Source organism: Brassica napus, chromosome A7, assembly GCF_020379485.1.
Source record: "Brassica napus cultivar Da-Ae chromosome A7, Da-Ae, whole genome shotgun sequence".
Taxonomy (NCBI): domain Eukaryota; kingdom Viridiplantae; phylum Streptophyta; class Magnoliopsida; order Brassicales; family Brassicaceae; genus Brassica; species Brassica napus.
The window spans coordinates 2,661,746-2,676,121 of record NC_063440.1 but is presented as its reverse complement, the minus strand read 5'-3'; the positions used below and the strand labels follow the sequence as shown (position 1 = coordinate 2,676,121).

General features: G+C 36.7%; 4 protein-coding genes across 4 annotated transcripts; 1 reads left to right on the top strand and 3 right to left on the bottom strand.

The window, feature by feature from the left end:
* Positions 1 to 1,015: 1,015 nt before the first annotated feature.
* LOC106441422 (zinc finger BED domain-containing protein RICESLEEPER 2-like) lies at positions 1,016 to 3,421 on the bottom strand. The gene is made up of 3 exons (XM_013883242.2): positions 2,160 to 3,421; positions 1,348 to 2,113; positions 1,016 to 1,219 (listed from the first exon to the last, which is right to left on the bottom strand). Exons 1-3 carry the CDS (start codon positions 3,419 to 3,421, stop codon positions 1,016 to 1,018), a joined length of 2,232 nt encoding a protein of 743 aa, XP_013738696.2.
* A 461-nt stretch (positions 3,422 to 3,882) lies between these two features.
* Positions 3,883 to 4,648, bottom strand: LOC106441421 (leucine-rich repeat extensin-like protein 3). Its single transcript, XM_013883241.2, has 2 exons — positions 4,039 to 4,648; positions 3,883 to 3,938 (listed from the first exon to the last, which is right to left on the bottom strand). Exons 1-2 carry the CDS (start codon positions 4,646 to 4,648, stop codon positions 3,883 to 3,885), a joined length of 666 nt encoding a protein of 221 aa, XP_013738695.2.
* Positions 4,649 to 6,150: 1,502 nt separating this feature from the next.
* On the bottom strand, positions 6,151 to 8,586 carry LOC106430789 (protein EXORDIUM-like 5). The gene has a single exon (XM_013871593.3). It carries the CDS (start codon positions 7,402 to 7,404, stop codon positions 6,328 to 6,330), a length of 1,077 nt encoding a protein of 358 aa, XP_013727047.2. The 5' UTR covers positions 7,405 to 8,586; the 3' UTR covers positions 6,151 to 6,327.
* Positions 8,587 to 12,533: 3,947 nt separating this feature from the next.
* LOC106430782 (histone chaperone ASF1-like) lies at positions 12,534 to 13,751 on the top strand. The gene is made up of 2 exons (XM_013871586.3): positions 12,534 to 12,900; positions 13,389 to 13,751. Exons 1-2 carry the CDS (start codon positions 12,643 to 12,645, stop codon positions 13,578 to 13,580), a joined length of 450 nt encoding a protein of 149 aa, XP_013727040.1. The 5' UTR covers positions 12,534 to 12,642; the 3' UTR covers positions 13,581 to 13,751.
* Positions 13,752 to 14,376: the final 625 nt, after the last annotated feature.

Here is a 14,376-nt window from a genome sequence, read left to right as displayed (position 1 = left end):
GTTCTTCTGTAGTATATGTTGTAATAATATTGGAGATATTTAATTTTCTAGTTAGTTTGTTAATTAGAAAAAATTTGAACGCTAGTGAGTGCAATTTTCTTTATAAAAACTTATTTTTAAGACATAGAACACGCAAACATGAACCCAAGTATCTTTTAGTCAATAACACATAATTTATACTTTGTATGATTCAATTAACGCGAGAACTATTTTGTATCTCCATATAGGGATGGCAATTGGGCTCTCTCGTCCCGTCCCGTCCCGACCCGCTGCGGGTTTCTCTTCTGGCGGTACACGGCGAGACCGTCCCGCGCGGGACGCGGTCCTGAAATAGCTGACCAATCCCATCCCGTAAAATGTGTAAGCCTTCACGGGCCGTCCCGCGGGACGTCACAGAAAACACCATACTAGCTACTTCAAGCTGCTTCTGCTTCGAGCCATTACTTCAGCTGAACCGTGTTGTTTGAATTGGTCATGTATAGGACTAGGGATGGCTTTTATACGACCATGCCTCTGTCTCTAGTCGTGCAGTAAAGATTATGGTGGTGTATTCGAGTAAGAGTATAAAATGATTGCAAAGTCACTTTGTTGATAACAAAAAGAAAAGCAATTGGATTTTCATATTGTCTTAACCAAAACACCAATGTAATAAAGCCAAAAAAACCCAAGCATTGTAGTCAAACAAATCCAAAAAATTGAAACAAAACAAAACAGCAAATCAAGAAAGATATCAGACTTCCGCATCATCATTTTCTTCATTGGCAATGGTCAAAAGATGGTAATGTCTCCTCTTCAGGATCAATTTCATCTTCTGTAAATTTTAAAAAGTTGCAATTAATTAGTGTTTAAGGTAATGATACTATACAAGTAATAATAATGTGAGATATTTACCATGTTCATAAGCCTCATATCCTTTGATCCAATTCCTAGTGCATATCAGAGCTTGCACATTTTCTGGGAGTAAACGGCTCCGGTATTTGTTAAGAACTCGCGATCCAATACTAAAGGAGGACTCTCAAGCCACTGTTGTGATAGGAATGCTGAGCAGATCACAAGCCATTGCAGCCAAATCACCATAACGATGAGTGTTAGTTTTCCAGAATTGGAGAATGTCCAAGCTCTCTAAACTATCAATGTCCAAAGGAGGTTCATCAAGATAAGCTTCTAGAGCTGTCTTTCCAGTAGCAGCTCCGTTGACTTTGCGAAATTTAAAGAATTCCTATGAAATTATAGAAAAAAAACAAGAAACGATTAAAAAAAAAACAGAAAGTTGATACTTTAAAAAAAATAAGAAACGATTAAAAAAAACAGAAAGTTGATAATTTAAAAACGATTTTAAATACTCACTTGGTAGTTTCCAAACAGTCCCATGGAACCTCCAGAAGTGACATTTTGTGGAACCGTCTCACGTGGCTCCGTAGACGGTGAGTTAGCCTTGGATTTTTTGTCGTAAGACTCGAACAAAATACTCAGCTTCTGGCGCAAGTTCTTCAACTTCACATCACGTGTACTCATGTCAAGCTTCCCTAAGCAACACTCCACAATTGAAAGCTTGAAACGTGGATCAAAGACTGCTGCCATTGCAAAAACACCACTAACTTCATCCCAATACTTATCAAATTTCTCTTTCATTGGTGGCACCATTTTTCGGACGATCTCATCCTCGCTGCACTCATTCATTTGAAGCCACTCATGGATGGACCAAACTTGATAAAAATACAAGTTCGAGGTGGGGTAATTAGCACCTGACATCAGTTTTGTGATCTCTGCGAAAGGGCACAAAAATTGGCATATCTTATCAACTCGCGTCCATTCCTCAGCTGTAGGCGCCACTTTATAACCTCTCTTATCAAATGTCTCCAACTTAACAAATGCTTTACGGAACTTGATGGCTCTTTCAAGCATAAAGTAAGTCGAGTTCCATCTTGTCTGCACATCCAAGATCAGACCCGCGTTTTCAGTTATGCCTGCAGCATTCACGCATTTTTCAAACAACTCTTCCCGCGCTTCCGATGCTAGCACATACTTAATACTCTCTCTAACTTTGTGCAAAGCGCCTCCGATAACCTTCAACCCATCTTGCACTATCAGGTTAAGGATGTGAGCAGCACATCTGACATGAAAAAAATTCTCTTCCACATAACAAATCATCATTTAACAACAGCTGCGATTTGACTATGTCTTGCATCGAGTCATTACTTGAAGCATTATCCAATGTGATAGAGAAAACCTTCTTGTCGAGACCCCACTCTTGCAGCGACTCAAGAAGGTGAACCGCAACACTCATTCCGTTATGTGGTGGTGGTAGAGCACTAAATGACAGGATCTTGCTGTTCAACTTCCAATTCCGATCAATGTAATGTGCTGTCACACACATGTATCCTTCACGTTTCAGTGATGTCCACAAGTCGGAAGTGAAGGAGACTCGTCCAGGAAGACTCGCTAACTCACGTTTCAGTGTCTCTCTCTCGCTTTCATACAAACGATAAATATCTGATTTCGCCGTGTTTCGACAGATGAATTGGACATCAACATTCAAATACTTCCATGTCTCTCTCACTCTTTCATACTCCACGTAAGAGTATGGTAGATCATGATGGAAAAATGTCTTTGCTACCAACTGCCTAAACACAGTATGATCGTACTTGCGAGCTACTACTTTACCTTCGGTATTGAGTTGCTGCTGCCTTCCTCCATTCCTTGGGTACATTTTACATCTCCCTCGATGTCTCCTCAACCCACTTGTTCCATGCGAGTGAGAATACCACGCATACTCATTCTTGCAATGATTGCATACAGCTTTCAAATCTCCATTTGGTTTTTCAACCACAGTGAAATCCTTCCAAACGTCTGACCATTGCCTACTCTCCATCTCTTCCAAATTGATTTCAGCCTCGTCCAACTCAACTTCTTCCAAATCATCATCAAAATCCGGTATATCCTCTTCAATCTTCTTCTTATTCTTCTGCGACCGACTAGAGGAGCCCTTCTTTTTTCGCGCCTCACTAGACAAGGCCTGAGTTGATGCCTTTCTTCTTCCTCCCCTAATCACGGCTTTCAACGGAACATTCTTCTGACTACGAGCCCGTGCGGACGAACCACTACCACCATCCAGAGTGGATTGTAACAGGGGCTTCCGCTTGGCTGTTCCATAAGTTGTTTGTCTGCGAGGCTTGGTTGATTGGGTTGGGGGTGTGATTTCAACATCAGATTCTTCTTCTGAATCGACCAGACTAATCAATTTTCTTTTCCGTGCTTGCTTCTTTCCATCATTAGCCTCATCAGCTCTCAGATCATTCCTTTCTTCTTCTGCAGCAAGTCTGGCAATGAGTTGCTGAGTCCCCAAGTCACAGGTAGCTGGTGGCGAGTAGTCAGTATTCAAACTGAATTGCTCTTCTGAGTCGTCTCTGGATGATCCCATCGTCTCTCAAGTTTCTATTGTTGCTGGTTGTTCTAACTTACGGCTGGTTCTAACTTCTAAGATACGTGACTAAGTGGAGGTAAGATTTTTTACTAAATTAAATTTTTAAATTAAATTTTGTAAAATTTTGATACTTAAAAAAAAAAAATTTATAAGTTACGTGTTCTCAAGACAACAAGCATCTACCAACAGATCAATTCATTCCTATCAATTCTTACTAGTTCTCAAACAACAAGCATCTAACAACATATCAAGCCATTCCTATCAATTAAGCATCTAACAACAGATCGAGTTCTAACTTCTAAGCCAGACAATGAGTTAACCTATCTAAACAGCGAGTTCCTCTAGCTAAACCGTGAGTCCTATCAATGCTTGCTAGGTCTACTAACCCGAGGTCCTTAGCTGCCATCACTCCAACGCCTACGAGTTCACCATCACTCGAGACAACACACGTCTTGACTTCAAAGAGGAGAAGAAGATGAACGAGTCGCCTCCTTGTTCACCATAACTCCAACCCCTCGAAGCAAACCACAAAACAAAGACAACACTACTATGAATTAGTGAATTGTTTCAAAGAAAGGAGCACAAACTACAGATCGCTAAAGCTAAATAATTACCTTCCGGAAATTGTTGGTCTTCAGTGGAGTAGAACCGGTACGGTGGTGGCTCGATGCAGAGGAGTAGCTCCAGTGGTGGCTCGGTGAGGAAGAGAAGCTCCGGTGGTGGCTCGGTGAGGAATAGAAGCTCCACTGGTGGCTGGGTGAAGAAGAGAAACTCGGGTGGTCTCGGTGAGGAAGAGAAGCTATGGTGCGGTGGTGGCTCGATGCAGAGGAGTAGCTCCAGTGGTGGCTCGGTGAGGAAGAGAAGCTCCGGTGGTGGCTCGCTGAGGAATAGAAGCTCCGCTGGTGGCTGGGTGAAGAAGAGAAACTCGGGTGGTCTCGGTGAGGAAGAGAAGCTACGGTGCGGTGGTGGCTCGATGTAGAGGAGTAGATCCGGTGCTGGCTCGAGGAAGTAGAGAAGCTCCAGTGGTTTCTCGGTGAAGAAGAGAAGCTCTGGTATGCGGTGGTAGCTCGGCGAAGAAGAGAAGTTACGGCATGCAGCGGTGGATCGATGAAGAAGACCACCTCCAGCATGCAGTGGTAGATCGGTGAAGAAGAGCAGCTCCGGTGGTGGCTCGAGGAAGATGAGCAGCTCCGGTGGTGGATCGTCGTAGCTCCATCGGACCATCGTCTTTCACTCTCTCTTTCTTTTAGTTTCAGGAGATGCGGTGAAGAACGTACGCAAACGAAGCGTCTAGACTCAAGCTTTGCGGTCATATGGGCTTACTGCGGGTCTTATGGGCCATCCCGCAAATAACACGGTCCCGACCAAGCTCAGGCCCGCGAAGCCCGCTTTTTTGCGGGTCGTGATATTGTTAGCCCAAACCCGCCCCGCACCAACCCCTAACGGGTCGGTCGGGCCCGCGGTCCAGTACCCACTTTACCATTCCTACCTATCTCCATACCAGAAAATTCGATTTCACTTATCGTATTCTTCAGTTCCATCTGCTATTATGAATTTAAACCGGAAAAACAGCACATCTCTTAATGGACCCTAGGACCCAACAAGATGGAAACCTAATCCAAAGAAGCTACAAATTCCACTTAAAGTGATGCCACCACTTTCACCATCGAGAGACCAGGCCATCTATATTATTTTCCATTGTTTTATAACGTGTATATTGCGTTTTCCTCCTAATCTAATTTTTTCAGTTTTACATTTTATTCTAGATCGTTAACTTTGGTATCCTTTTCTATAGTGCACTGAGTAGTGAGTACAAGTCCATATTTTCGTGGGTAATAAAATTTGGCTAAGCATAAATGTATTAGAAAACGAATCCACACCCACCTGATTCAAATTATGGCCGTCATGATGGGTGAGGACAAACTCTACGGGCTTTGGCCCACTTTGACAACATGCCTATAAACAGTCATAGACTAGTAGTGAAGAACGAATGATACACCATTCAACATGGATTGCGGAAACATGAATGATGATTATGAGATAGTTAGGCGGTGAAGGCTGTTAAAAAAAATAATTCAGCTGTCATGAAAGAAAGGTTGAAGTGATAAATGCAGTTTCCATTGACAATAGTAATGATTGTAGTTTCAAATTGGGGTCCCTTTCTTAGCTGTCTGTCGTTCACAAAACACCTTCTCTCAATTGTCTCTACCACTCACTCACGTAGTCTTTTAAAGTCCTTTTCATTGCCTTTATTAGTACATTGCAACATTTGTGAATACACTAACACTAAGATGCTTGATTGGCTGGCGAGGCATGGCCGATGGTTCCGAATCTAATTTATACAAAAAGCACCACATTTTCAAGAAGGATACCGAATATTACGATTATTAGAATAAATTAAATCGAAACATGTAAAGATGAAAGCATGAATGATTGCTGTATAATCCGACAAGCAAAATCTAATTGCAACTAAACAGATTAATTAACAATCTTATTCTTACCTTGTAAGAGTTTTAAGATTCGTTTGTCAGTTCTCAATCCGACATGTAGGTTATTGTTATCGTACACTTACATTTATTGAAACAGATTAGAGCATTAAATAATTGCAGAGAAAATATCTAAGAATTTGAATTCAAACTTTTAGCTTCCCCCAATATGAAAGTTCTGTACATTGGACCAATACTGAAAAAGCATTTGAAATTAAGATGCATTCAAACATGGCAAAAAGCAGTATAAGCATTCTTTGAAATTTATATATCAAACAAACAAAAACAAAACTCAACAGAAAATAATTAATGTTCCACTACTAACCTAACTCTAATACAAGGGGTTATTTCATCATTATCATGGTGATTAATACAAATCACCATCATCAAACAAACAAACACTCATCCGCTTCTGTCTTAGTCCACAGAGTTGGGACCAGAACAAGCTTTGAGATTGGGGTTCCAGATCCACTGAACCAGAAACTTCCTTCCTCCTTTACCGTTCATATTAAACGTCTTGCCTCCTCTATCCTGCATCACTTGACCAATATACCCTCCTCCTCCGCCGGTTCCGTACAACCCTTCACACAAATCACCAATCTCCGTCGGCGCCGTCGGATCCTCTCCGGCGTACCAAGCGTTTATCAGCGGATTCGACACAACTTCCGCCAGCTCATGCCCGATGACACTCACCATCCCATCGACTCCAGTTTCTCCGTTCGGCGGCCGGAGCTCTCCCGGACCACCGTGACCCATGTAGCCCGGCAAGGCGAAGGGATAAGCGCAGACCTCCGGGCACTGTTTCCCCGACTGACCAACCCAAGCGTAGGGCATCGTGTAGCCAACCATCGACGGGAACGTGAAGTAGTGGAACCCGCACACGGCGCGGCAAAAGTCCTGCATCGTGACGTCGTGTGACGTCAGCACGAGATACATCCCGTTCTTGTGGTCCACCGGGAAGGAAGCGGATCTCGCCGCGCTCGCGATGACTTCTTGGATCGAGAGGCGCGTGAGGTGCTGTCCGTGTGAGTACTTCGCGTCCGAGTATTCTCCGGCGATGAGGACCGAGCGAGAGACGTTTGCTCCGGTTTGGTCGGTGTATAGCGACGCCGTCCGCCACCATTCCGCGACGGAGGGAGACGGAGCTTTAGCGTCGGAGATTGAGTTGAGAAAGTCTCTGATGAGAGCTTTATGCGGCCGGGACCACCGTCCGTACCAGATAACGTAGATGTTGATCGGTGCAGAGGACAGAACCGGACCCATATGGTACCGGAGATGGACCAGATCGGAAGATCCTTCGTATCTCTTCGACGACGTGAGGGAGAGGCTCCGCGGCGGGAGCTTCGGGTTCACCATTTTTATCTCCGCCGCGGGAACATTTAAGGTTTGAACAGTAGCGGGGTTCTTGGTCTGAGACTGAGGAAGTGAAGAGGAGACGGAGAAGATGAGAAAGGAGAAGAGAGCGAAGAAGAGGTTAATCGCCGGCGAGGACATTGTTGAGAGTGTGAGGGAAGAGAGAGTGGTGAAGTGAAGATATAAAGGAGAAGAAAGAATGAGAGGGAAATTGGCTGTTGCCAGCTGCAGCGCGTCTGCCTCGTCACGCGCCCACCTTTTGCCTGTTGTCTCCTCCGATTGACATTAATGGGGGACTCGGAATGGGATTCCAGATTTGTAAGAAAGTACTATTTACATAAACTTATATTCATTGAGTGAGAATATTAAATTTTAACATTATTTTATCGAATTTTAACATTATTTTAAGGTAAAATTATATTTATATATCTTTTTAGTATGAATATTAAAATATATTGATAATTTATTAGTGGGAATCTAAAACATTTTAGAATGCACACTAAATTTTTTTAATGAAATATTTTGATGCGAGTGTTTCATGTTCTTGAGATATATACCAATAAAATATTAATAGAATTTTGTATTTATTGTTTAAAGATATTATATAATTTTGTGTTAGTAGATTAATTTGAGAAATTACCAATACAAATGATTAACTGCGATTAAAACTTAAAAAGGTTGGAAAGAAAGAAAACTGAAAACATGTTTGTTACTATTAGTCAAGTGGACTCTTTATTAGCAATAGTGACAAGAAAACTAAGGTGTCTTTGATGTTACAGGCATGATGAATTCGTTTTCAGTGTTTCCAGATACCTGTAACATTCCCCATTAATATATTTTTAGTATCATTTTGCCTTTTGCCATTTTCTCAAATATAAATTGTTCAAAACTGGGTGCAGAAAAGAAAAAAAAATTGTTCGAAACTGATAACCACTAAATTACTAAAGAAGAGATCCATGACCATAATATAACCCTGAGATAAATAACGGATTCGAATAGCTAAAGAAGAAAGGTGTTCTCTCTTTTTTTTGTATGTTCTCTTGTCGAATTAAAGATGTAAGTTAAATGCAAATGTCCCTCTTTATCTCTATGTATGTAGTACTTCTTTTTGTCACTGGCTATAATTAAAGGCAAACTTTATAGAGATCCGTGGATGAAGAAAATATCTTAGAGGTTGTTGAGACTTTTGAGTCTCTTGATGCTATCTTTTCACTTTATTTTAGTTTCTTGTAATTCTTATTTGAATTTTTTGTTTTCTTCCAACGCTAGATCACATGTATAGTATCTTGCTAAATGCTCTGTGAAAAAAAAGTAGTGAAATGGTTAAATAATAATTGAGCAGTGCAAGAGTTTGAGGGTGACAACCATGATTATCGGTGCAAAATGAAAGAAACAGAAAGAATTTACATAACATTTTCTCATTTTACTATTATTTAACATTTTATAATTTTTGTTAATCTTTTGGCAACTAATACTATTTTTAAATTAGATACAAAAATAAAATAATAATAAAAACATCTTTAATTATTTATATCACATTTTAACTAATAAAAAACAGCTATATAATACAAATAATGTGACACAACTTACACAAGAATTGAATGGATATAACATCAGCTATCGAAATTCATTGATGTGTGTTTTTCTTCTTTTGATTACAACGTTTTTTGGCGGGCTAGTCATCTCCGAGCAATTAGTATTTTTTTAAGTGCCAAGTCCTAACATTAATTTTGGGCCGTATGTTTATGTTGGTAATAATTTAGCCTTTTTGGATGGTGGTGGTCCATCATTACTCATTAGGTATGGTTCGGTTCTTTTGCTACATTCGAATCTTAATATATACTAATTATACGTTATTTTTGGCACACTATTTTAGACATTTTTTGGTTTGCCAGCTATTTATGTAGATGACCAGCCACTTGGTGTGTAAATAGCTCCAACGATTCGTGTTACACTTACGAAGCGGTGCTTCAAGTTTATAAGTTTCCATAAGAGATGCACATGTATCTGAAACTCAAAATAGTTTGCTACATAATTATCCGATGGACTATTTTTCTTCCGGTAAATTACTGTCTTAATTTTTGGAAAACTATTTCATACTTTTTGGAACAGAAATAATACAAATACTTCATTCAATAAACATATGCATGAATTAAAATATCTACTACGGATTGAATGACCAACAAAAACTGAAGGTCAAGTTTAGGTTCCTAAAAAAGACCAGTTTAACAAGAATTATAACAGAATCCGCACCTTGCCCGGTTAACTTTCATATCTATATTATTAAAAGAGAAGTACTCATTAAAAAATACATCTAAGTTTTCTAACTTATTTATACTTTTATGCCATTGAAAATTAAATTAAACTACATATTTTAATGTTTGTCTTTTCCAACTAAATTAATAAGTTTTCTTTAATCAAATTTAAATTTCATGTCATTAAATGAATCTACATATTTTAATACTTGTCTTTTTCAGTTAAATTAATGATTTTTTCTTAATCAAATTTAAATTTTTCTTTTTTGGAAACAATCAAATTTAAACTTAATGTCATTAAATGAACCAAAAAATATATCATATTAAACGTAGCTTATTATAGACGAGTACATCCCAATAATGAACTTGAATTTTATTTTTACGAAAATGTGAATCACTTGATGTATATAATATTTAAAATATATTAACTACAATATAACAAATGCATATAACCTACCTATACTTTAGTTTGAAATGATCATGCTCAAGTTTTATATAGTCAACTTACATCATGCACCGATCGATGTACAATATTCAAACCACCTATTGATTTTCTAAGCTTTATAAAACATAAATAAATAAATACAAACTCAAAATCCAATATCTTCTGTTAATCAAAACATAATATCTTTAGTGTCGTATCTTTAATGTACTTATTAAATATACAAACTGTAACCATAATTACACTAATTATAAGAATATATTTGATTACAACCAATTGATCTATTACTTCAGTAATTGATTTGCTTGCAGAAGAAGAAACAATAAATTTAAAATTTGTAAGAATATAAAGATGCAAAGATTCCAACCATTATATTTTAGACGACTAACAAGTAAGTCGTCTCAGATGTCTTCAAGATCTGAAAAACCTGCATATCCAAAAACGTTCAAATGGCTTAAAACATAGAAAATTAGTGAAAGATTAGATAAATCTACCATTATAGAACACACAAAATACATATATAAAATTGATAGATCTACTTTAAAATGAGTGGAAGATGAGAACCATCTGATTAAAAACATGCAAAAACAAGATAAATTAGTGAGAAAGACATGAAACAAAAACAATAAATTGTTATAAAGCTTAGTGTTTATAAGTTCAAATAGATTAGAGAGAACTTGAAGAGGTTTAAAATGATGAATATTATATTTTTGTTACAGCCATTTGAGAGAATGAAAGAGACTATGTGATTTTTTCTTTATATAAAAAGACAAAAAAAATCCAATTAGGTTAAATATTTTTGATTCAGACGACTTACTTGTAAGTCACCAAGATAACTTTAATGTTTTTAGCGGAAAACTAAAATACTTTTAGCGGAAAACTAAAATAACAGACTTCCTAAAAGCAAGTAAGTCGTCTGGTTTAATTTATTTAAGTGGGAAAATAATTTTTAAAAAAATTTTAGGCGGAAAGATTTTGACAACTGAAATATAAGTTGTCTGGGTAAAATTATTCACCAGACGACTAAAATATAAGTCGTCCAGACCCTAAACATAACCCTAAACTTAATTATCTAATTAAACACTTCATAAAATCAAATCAAACTTGAAAAGTGTTTACTATACACATAAATAAACACATTTAGGTGAAAATTAATTTTTGAAAAAAACAGCTTTCCAAAATCTAACCCTAAGAATACATACAATACTACAACATATGTTTGCCAAACCCCTAAACCAAAGAATATCATGATTCACTACTTCCACTCATCTATCTTGAAAACAAATCAATTTTCATATCTTAATTTATATCACTTAAAACTGTGTATAATTACATGATTTTTATTTTTCACTCATCAAAATATTTTTTACAAAATTTATAAATTATTTTAAGATAAACTGGTACCATACGACTTACAAGTAAGTCGTCCAAACTACTTCCAACATCTCAGACGACTTACTGGGGCTATATTCGTAAAAATAGCTTCTGTTTTTTTGTTTGGTCACAAGGGGATTGACTGTAATTTCACAAGGCTTTTAGGTTAGTTTTGCATTTGATTCAAGTTTGGGTATAGTTTTGGGGTTAAAATCAAGTTGTGGGTTAGTTTTGGCAAATTTCCCTATAATAAAACATGAATTTAATTTTAATCATATTAATTTATATGTTATATTAAATAATTAATTATAAACTAATATAATAAAATTCTAAAAATATATTTAAAAATTAATATAATTCTTATATATATTTTGTTGCTATCTGAATACAATATTTTTTATTATAAAGTTAAAAAATTACGATATAAAAATATTAGTCAAACAAAAATATTTATATAAAAATATTTTCGAAAATATTTCTAATATATAAGTCTTTCAAAACTTTTAACACAATAATAAGTACATAGTTTGATGAATGTTTTCTTGACATATATAAACAATTTGATGTTTGATTTAACTATTTAAAATCATAAATAATAACTTAACTTGTGACTGAGTTCAAAACAAATTTTTTTGACTTTACTTTAAACCAGTTTAGGTTTAATACGTGAAACACTATGGCTTCAGTTGATGACCACTAGAAGAATAAAAAAAATAAAAAAATAAAAAATAAAATTTCATTTGAGGAATTGAAAAAAAAATATATGAATTTTTGTTCAATTTGTTCTTTATCAAAATTGCATAAAGAAATTTGTTCTTATAAATTCATTCCTCCATGGGGAATGTAGGAAAAAAAATAGATCTACCTTTTAATAATTTGACTAAAATTTTAACATAACTGTTATAAATTTTGAGGAACAAAGAATTAACCATAATTTTTTCCTTCAACATGTTCACCGATTAGTGTTTATTATGTTGATTTTTGGATTAATAAGACATAAAATAATAAGTATTCGTAAAATTATTATGTCTGCATATACGGTCAAAATACCTAGTTAAATTATATTTTTAAGATTTTCAAAAAATTATATAAATCCAAATCTTGATCCGAATATTAGATTTATAGTACTAACAATATCCGTCAAATTCGTAAAATAACTCAAGATTTAGATTTTGATATCACTCACGTATTAATGGGCCTCCGAAAAACAAGCCAGTGAAGCCCATAGACTCGCAAGTAAAACGCAAACGCCGCCTTTAGGGAGCTGGTGGCGATAACTCTTGGTTGGTGGAAAATCATCAATTACCCATGGCGTCGCTTCCCTCTGCGAGTTTCCTTCCTTCTCCATCGCTCGTGGTTCTATCCCCGACGAAGATCTTCTCCTCCTCCTCCTCCTCGCGCTCGATTGTTTGCTCTTCGTCCCGTGCCCATGGTTTCTCGTCCATCCCCCGTTCTTCGCCTAGCCTTCGGATGACTAGAAGTGCAAATCATAATAAGCTGCAAGTTGTGGCTATGGCTCCCGAGGAAGAAAAGCTCACTCGTCGCAATCCTCTCGATTTCCCTATTGTAAGTTCCCCTTCAATTAGATTTTGGATATTCCCATAGAATCTCCAGTTTCACATTTTCAATTCGCAGCTTAATTGGTGATTGAGAGTAAAGAAGGTTTGATTCAGTTAGTATTGCTTTTTTGTTTCACCTATTTACTTTTATATGTGATTGAATATAAGAAAACTAGATGAGGGGCTTCTAATCATTATTAGGTCTTGAGGTTGTTTAACCTATGTTTCTATTTGAAGCCATTTTGTATCATTAAGTCTTATTCCTCAGCTTACTGGTTGGTTAGATTCTTGGTGCTCCGTTTTCATTCTTTCCCTATTAGTTTTGGTTATGGAAACTCGAGAATCTACTACATGGGGTTGGGTACATAAAGAGCATGTTCTTATGGTTATGCTTGCTGTTCTCGTTCTACAAGTCAGCACCTTACTAGAAATGGATGTTCCCTCTTGTTATGTGTTGCCAGAAATGATAATAATTTAGTTGTGTTCTACTGTTAGGAGTGGGAGAGACCTAAACCTGGGAGGAGGCCTGATATTTTCCCCAAGTTTAGCCCAATGAAGACGCCATTGCCACCGCCCATGCCTTATGATCCCCCAGCAGAAGACGACGAAGAAGAGGAAGAGAAGAAAGAAGAGGAGGAAGAAAACCCTGACCAAGAAGAAGAGGAACAACCGGATAAGCAACAATAGATTTTTTATAGTTTGCGACCGAAAGATGGAAACATCGAGATCTAAGTCTGTTTCTGAGTTTTGTAGTGTCTTTTTGGAGGAGAGGAAAGAAAAAATCAATCGTTCTCACATTTAGTAGCTCATGATCGTGTACTATATTTCGTGCAATAATCAGAATTATCGTTTGCACTATCCCTTCGAACCTACACTTTTGTTTTTTACTCATAATCAACTTGATATTAACCAGCTGAATGGATAAGAGATTTTACACCACAAGAGTGCTTGAACCACACTTACAACAAAGAGATTTACTAACATCTGAGATCACAACGTGGATCCTACGCTACGCTAACCATCAGTACTAGTTTGGATTCTTTCAGTTTTTAACGTATTCGGGATACATAGATAAATGAATACCGTTTAGGTATTTATTAACTTTGTGTATTTTTGGGTCTTTGGTGTGGTTTGATAGTAAAACTGCAAACCGACTAATACTCAAAACAATGGCAATTGAAGAAGATATAGTTCAGTTTTCATTTTTTGAATAGTTATAAATCATTTTAATAAAATATTGGATAATCCAGATAGTTAAAAAAATGAGATAATTCAAATAATGTTAAAAAAAGATAATTTAAATACTTTTGAATATTTAGAATAAAAGTATGAGGATGTAAAATTGCGGATATCAACTAAAATTTGAGTGATATAAAAATCTTTCAAATATTTATGATTTTCGTTATGGTTTTGAGTCTTTTTGACATATCTTAATTCCGTCCGGTTTCATGCCAATAGCCTATTGTAACTCTGTGTTGAAGTT

Excerpts from the sequence above, each read along its gene's own strand:
- LOC106441422 (XM_013883242.2), bottom strand. The coding sequence starts at position 3,421 with ATGGGATCATCCAGAGACGACTCAGAAGAGCAATTCAGTTTGAATACT. Across the intron at positions 2,114-2,159 it reads ATAGTCAAATCGCAGCTGTT|ATGTGCTGCTCACATCCTTA; the intron begins GTTAAATGATGA and ends TTTTCATGTCAG. Across the intron at positions 1,220-1,347 it reads GACTGTTTGGAAACTACCAA|GAATTCTTTAAATTTCGCAA; the intron begins GTGAGTATTTAA and ends ATAATTTCATAG.
- LOC106441421 (XM_013883241.2), bottom strand. The coding sequence starts at position 4,648 with ATGGTCCGATGGAGCTACGACGATCCACCACCGGAGCTGCTCATCTTC. Across the intron at positions 3,939-4,038 it reads AGACCAACAATTTCCGGAAG|GGGTTGGAGTTATGGTGAAC; the intron begins GTAATTATTTAG and ends GTTTGCTTCGAG.
- LOC106430789 (XM_013871593.3), bottom strand. The coding sequence starts at position 7,404 with ATGTCCTCGCCGGCGATTAACCTCTTCTTCGCTCTCTTCTCCTTTCTC.
- LOC106430782 (XM_013871586.3), top strand. The coding sequence starts at position 12,643 with ATGGCGTCGCTTCCCTCTGCGAGTTTCCTTCCTTCTCCATCGCTCGTG. Across the intron at positions 12,901-13,388 it reads ATCCTCTCGATTTCCCTATT|GAGTGGGAGAGACCTAAACC; the intron begins GTAAGTTCCCCT and ends TTCTACTGTTAG.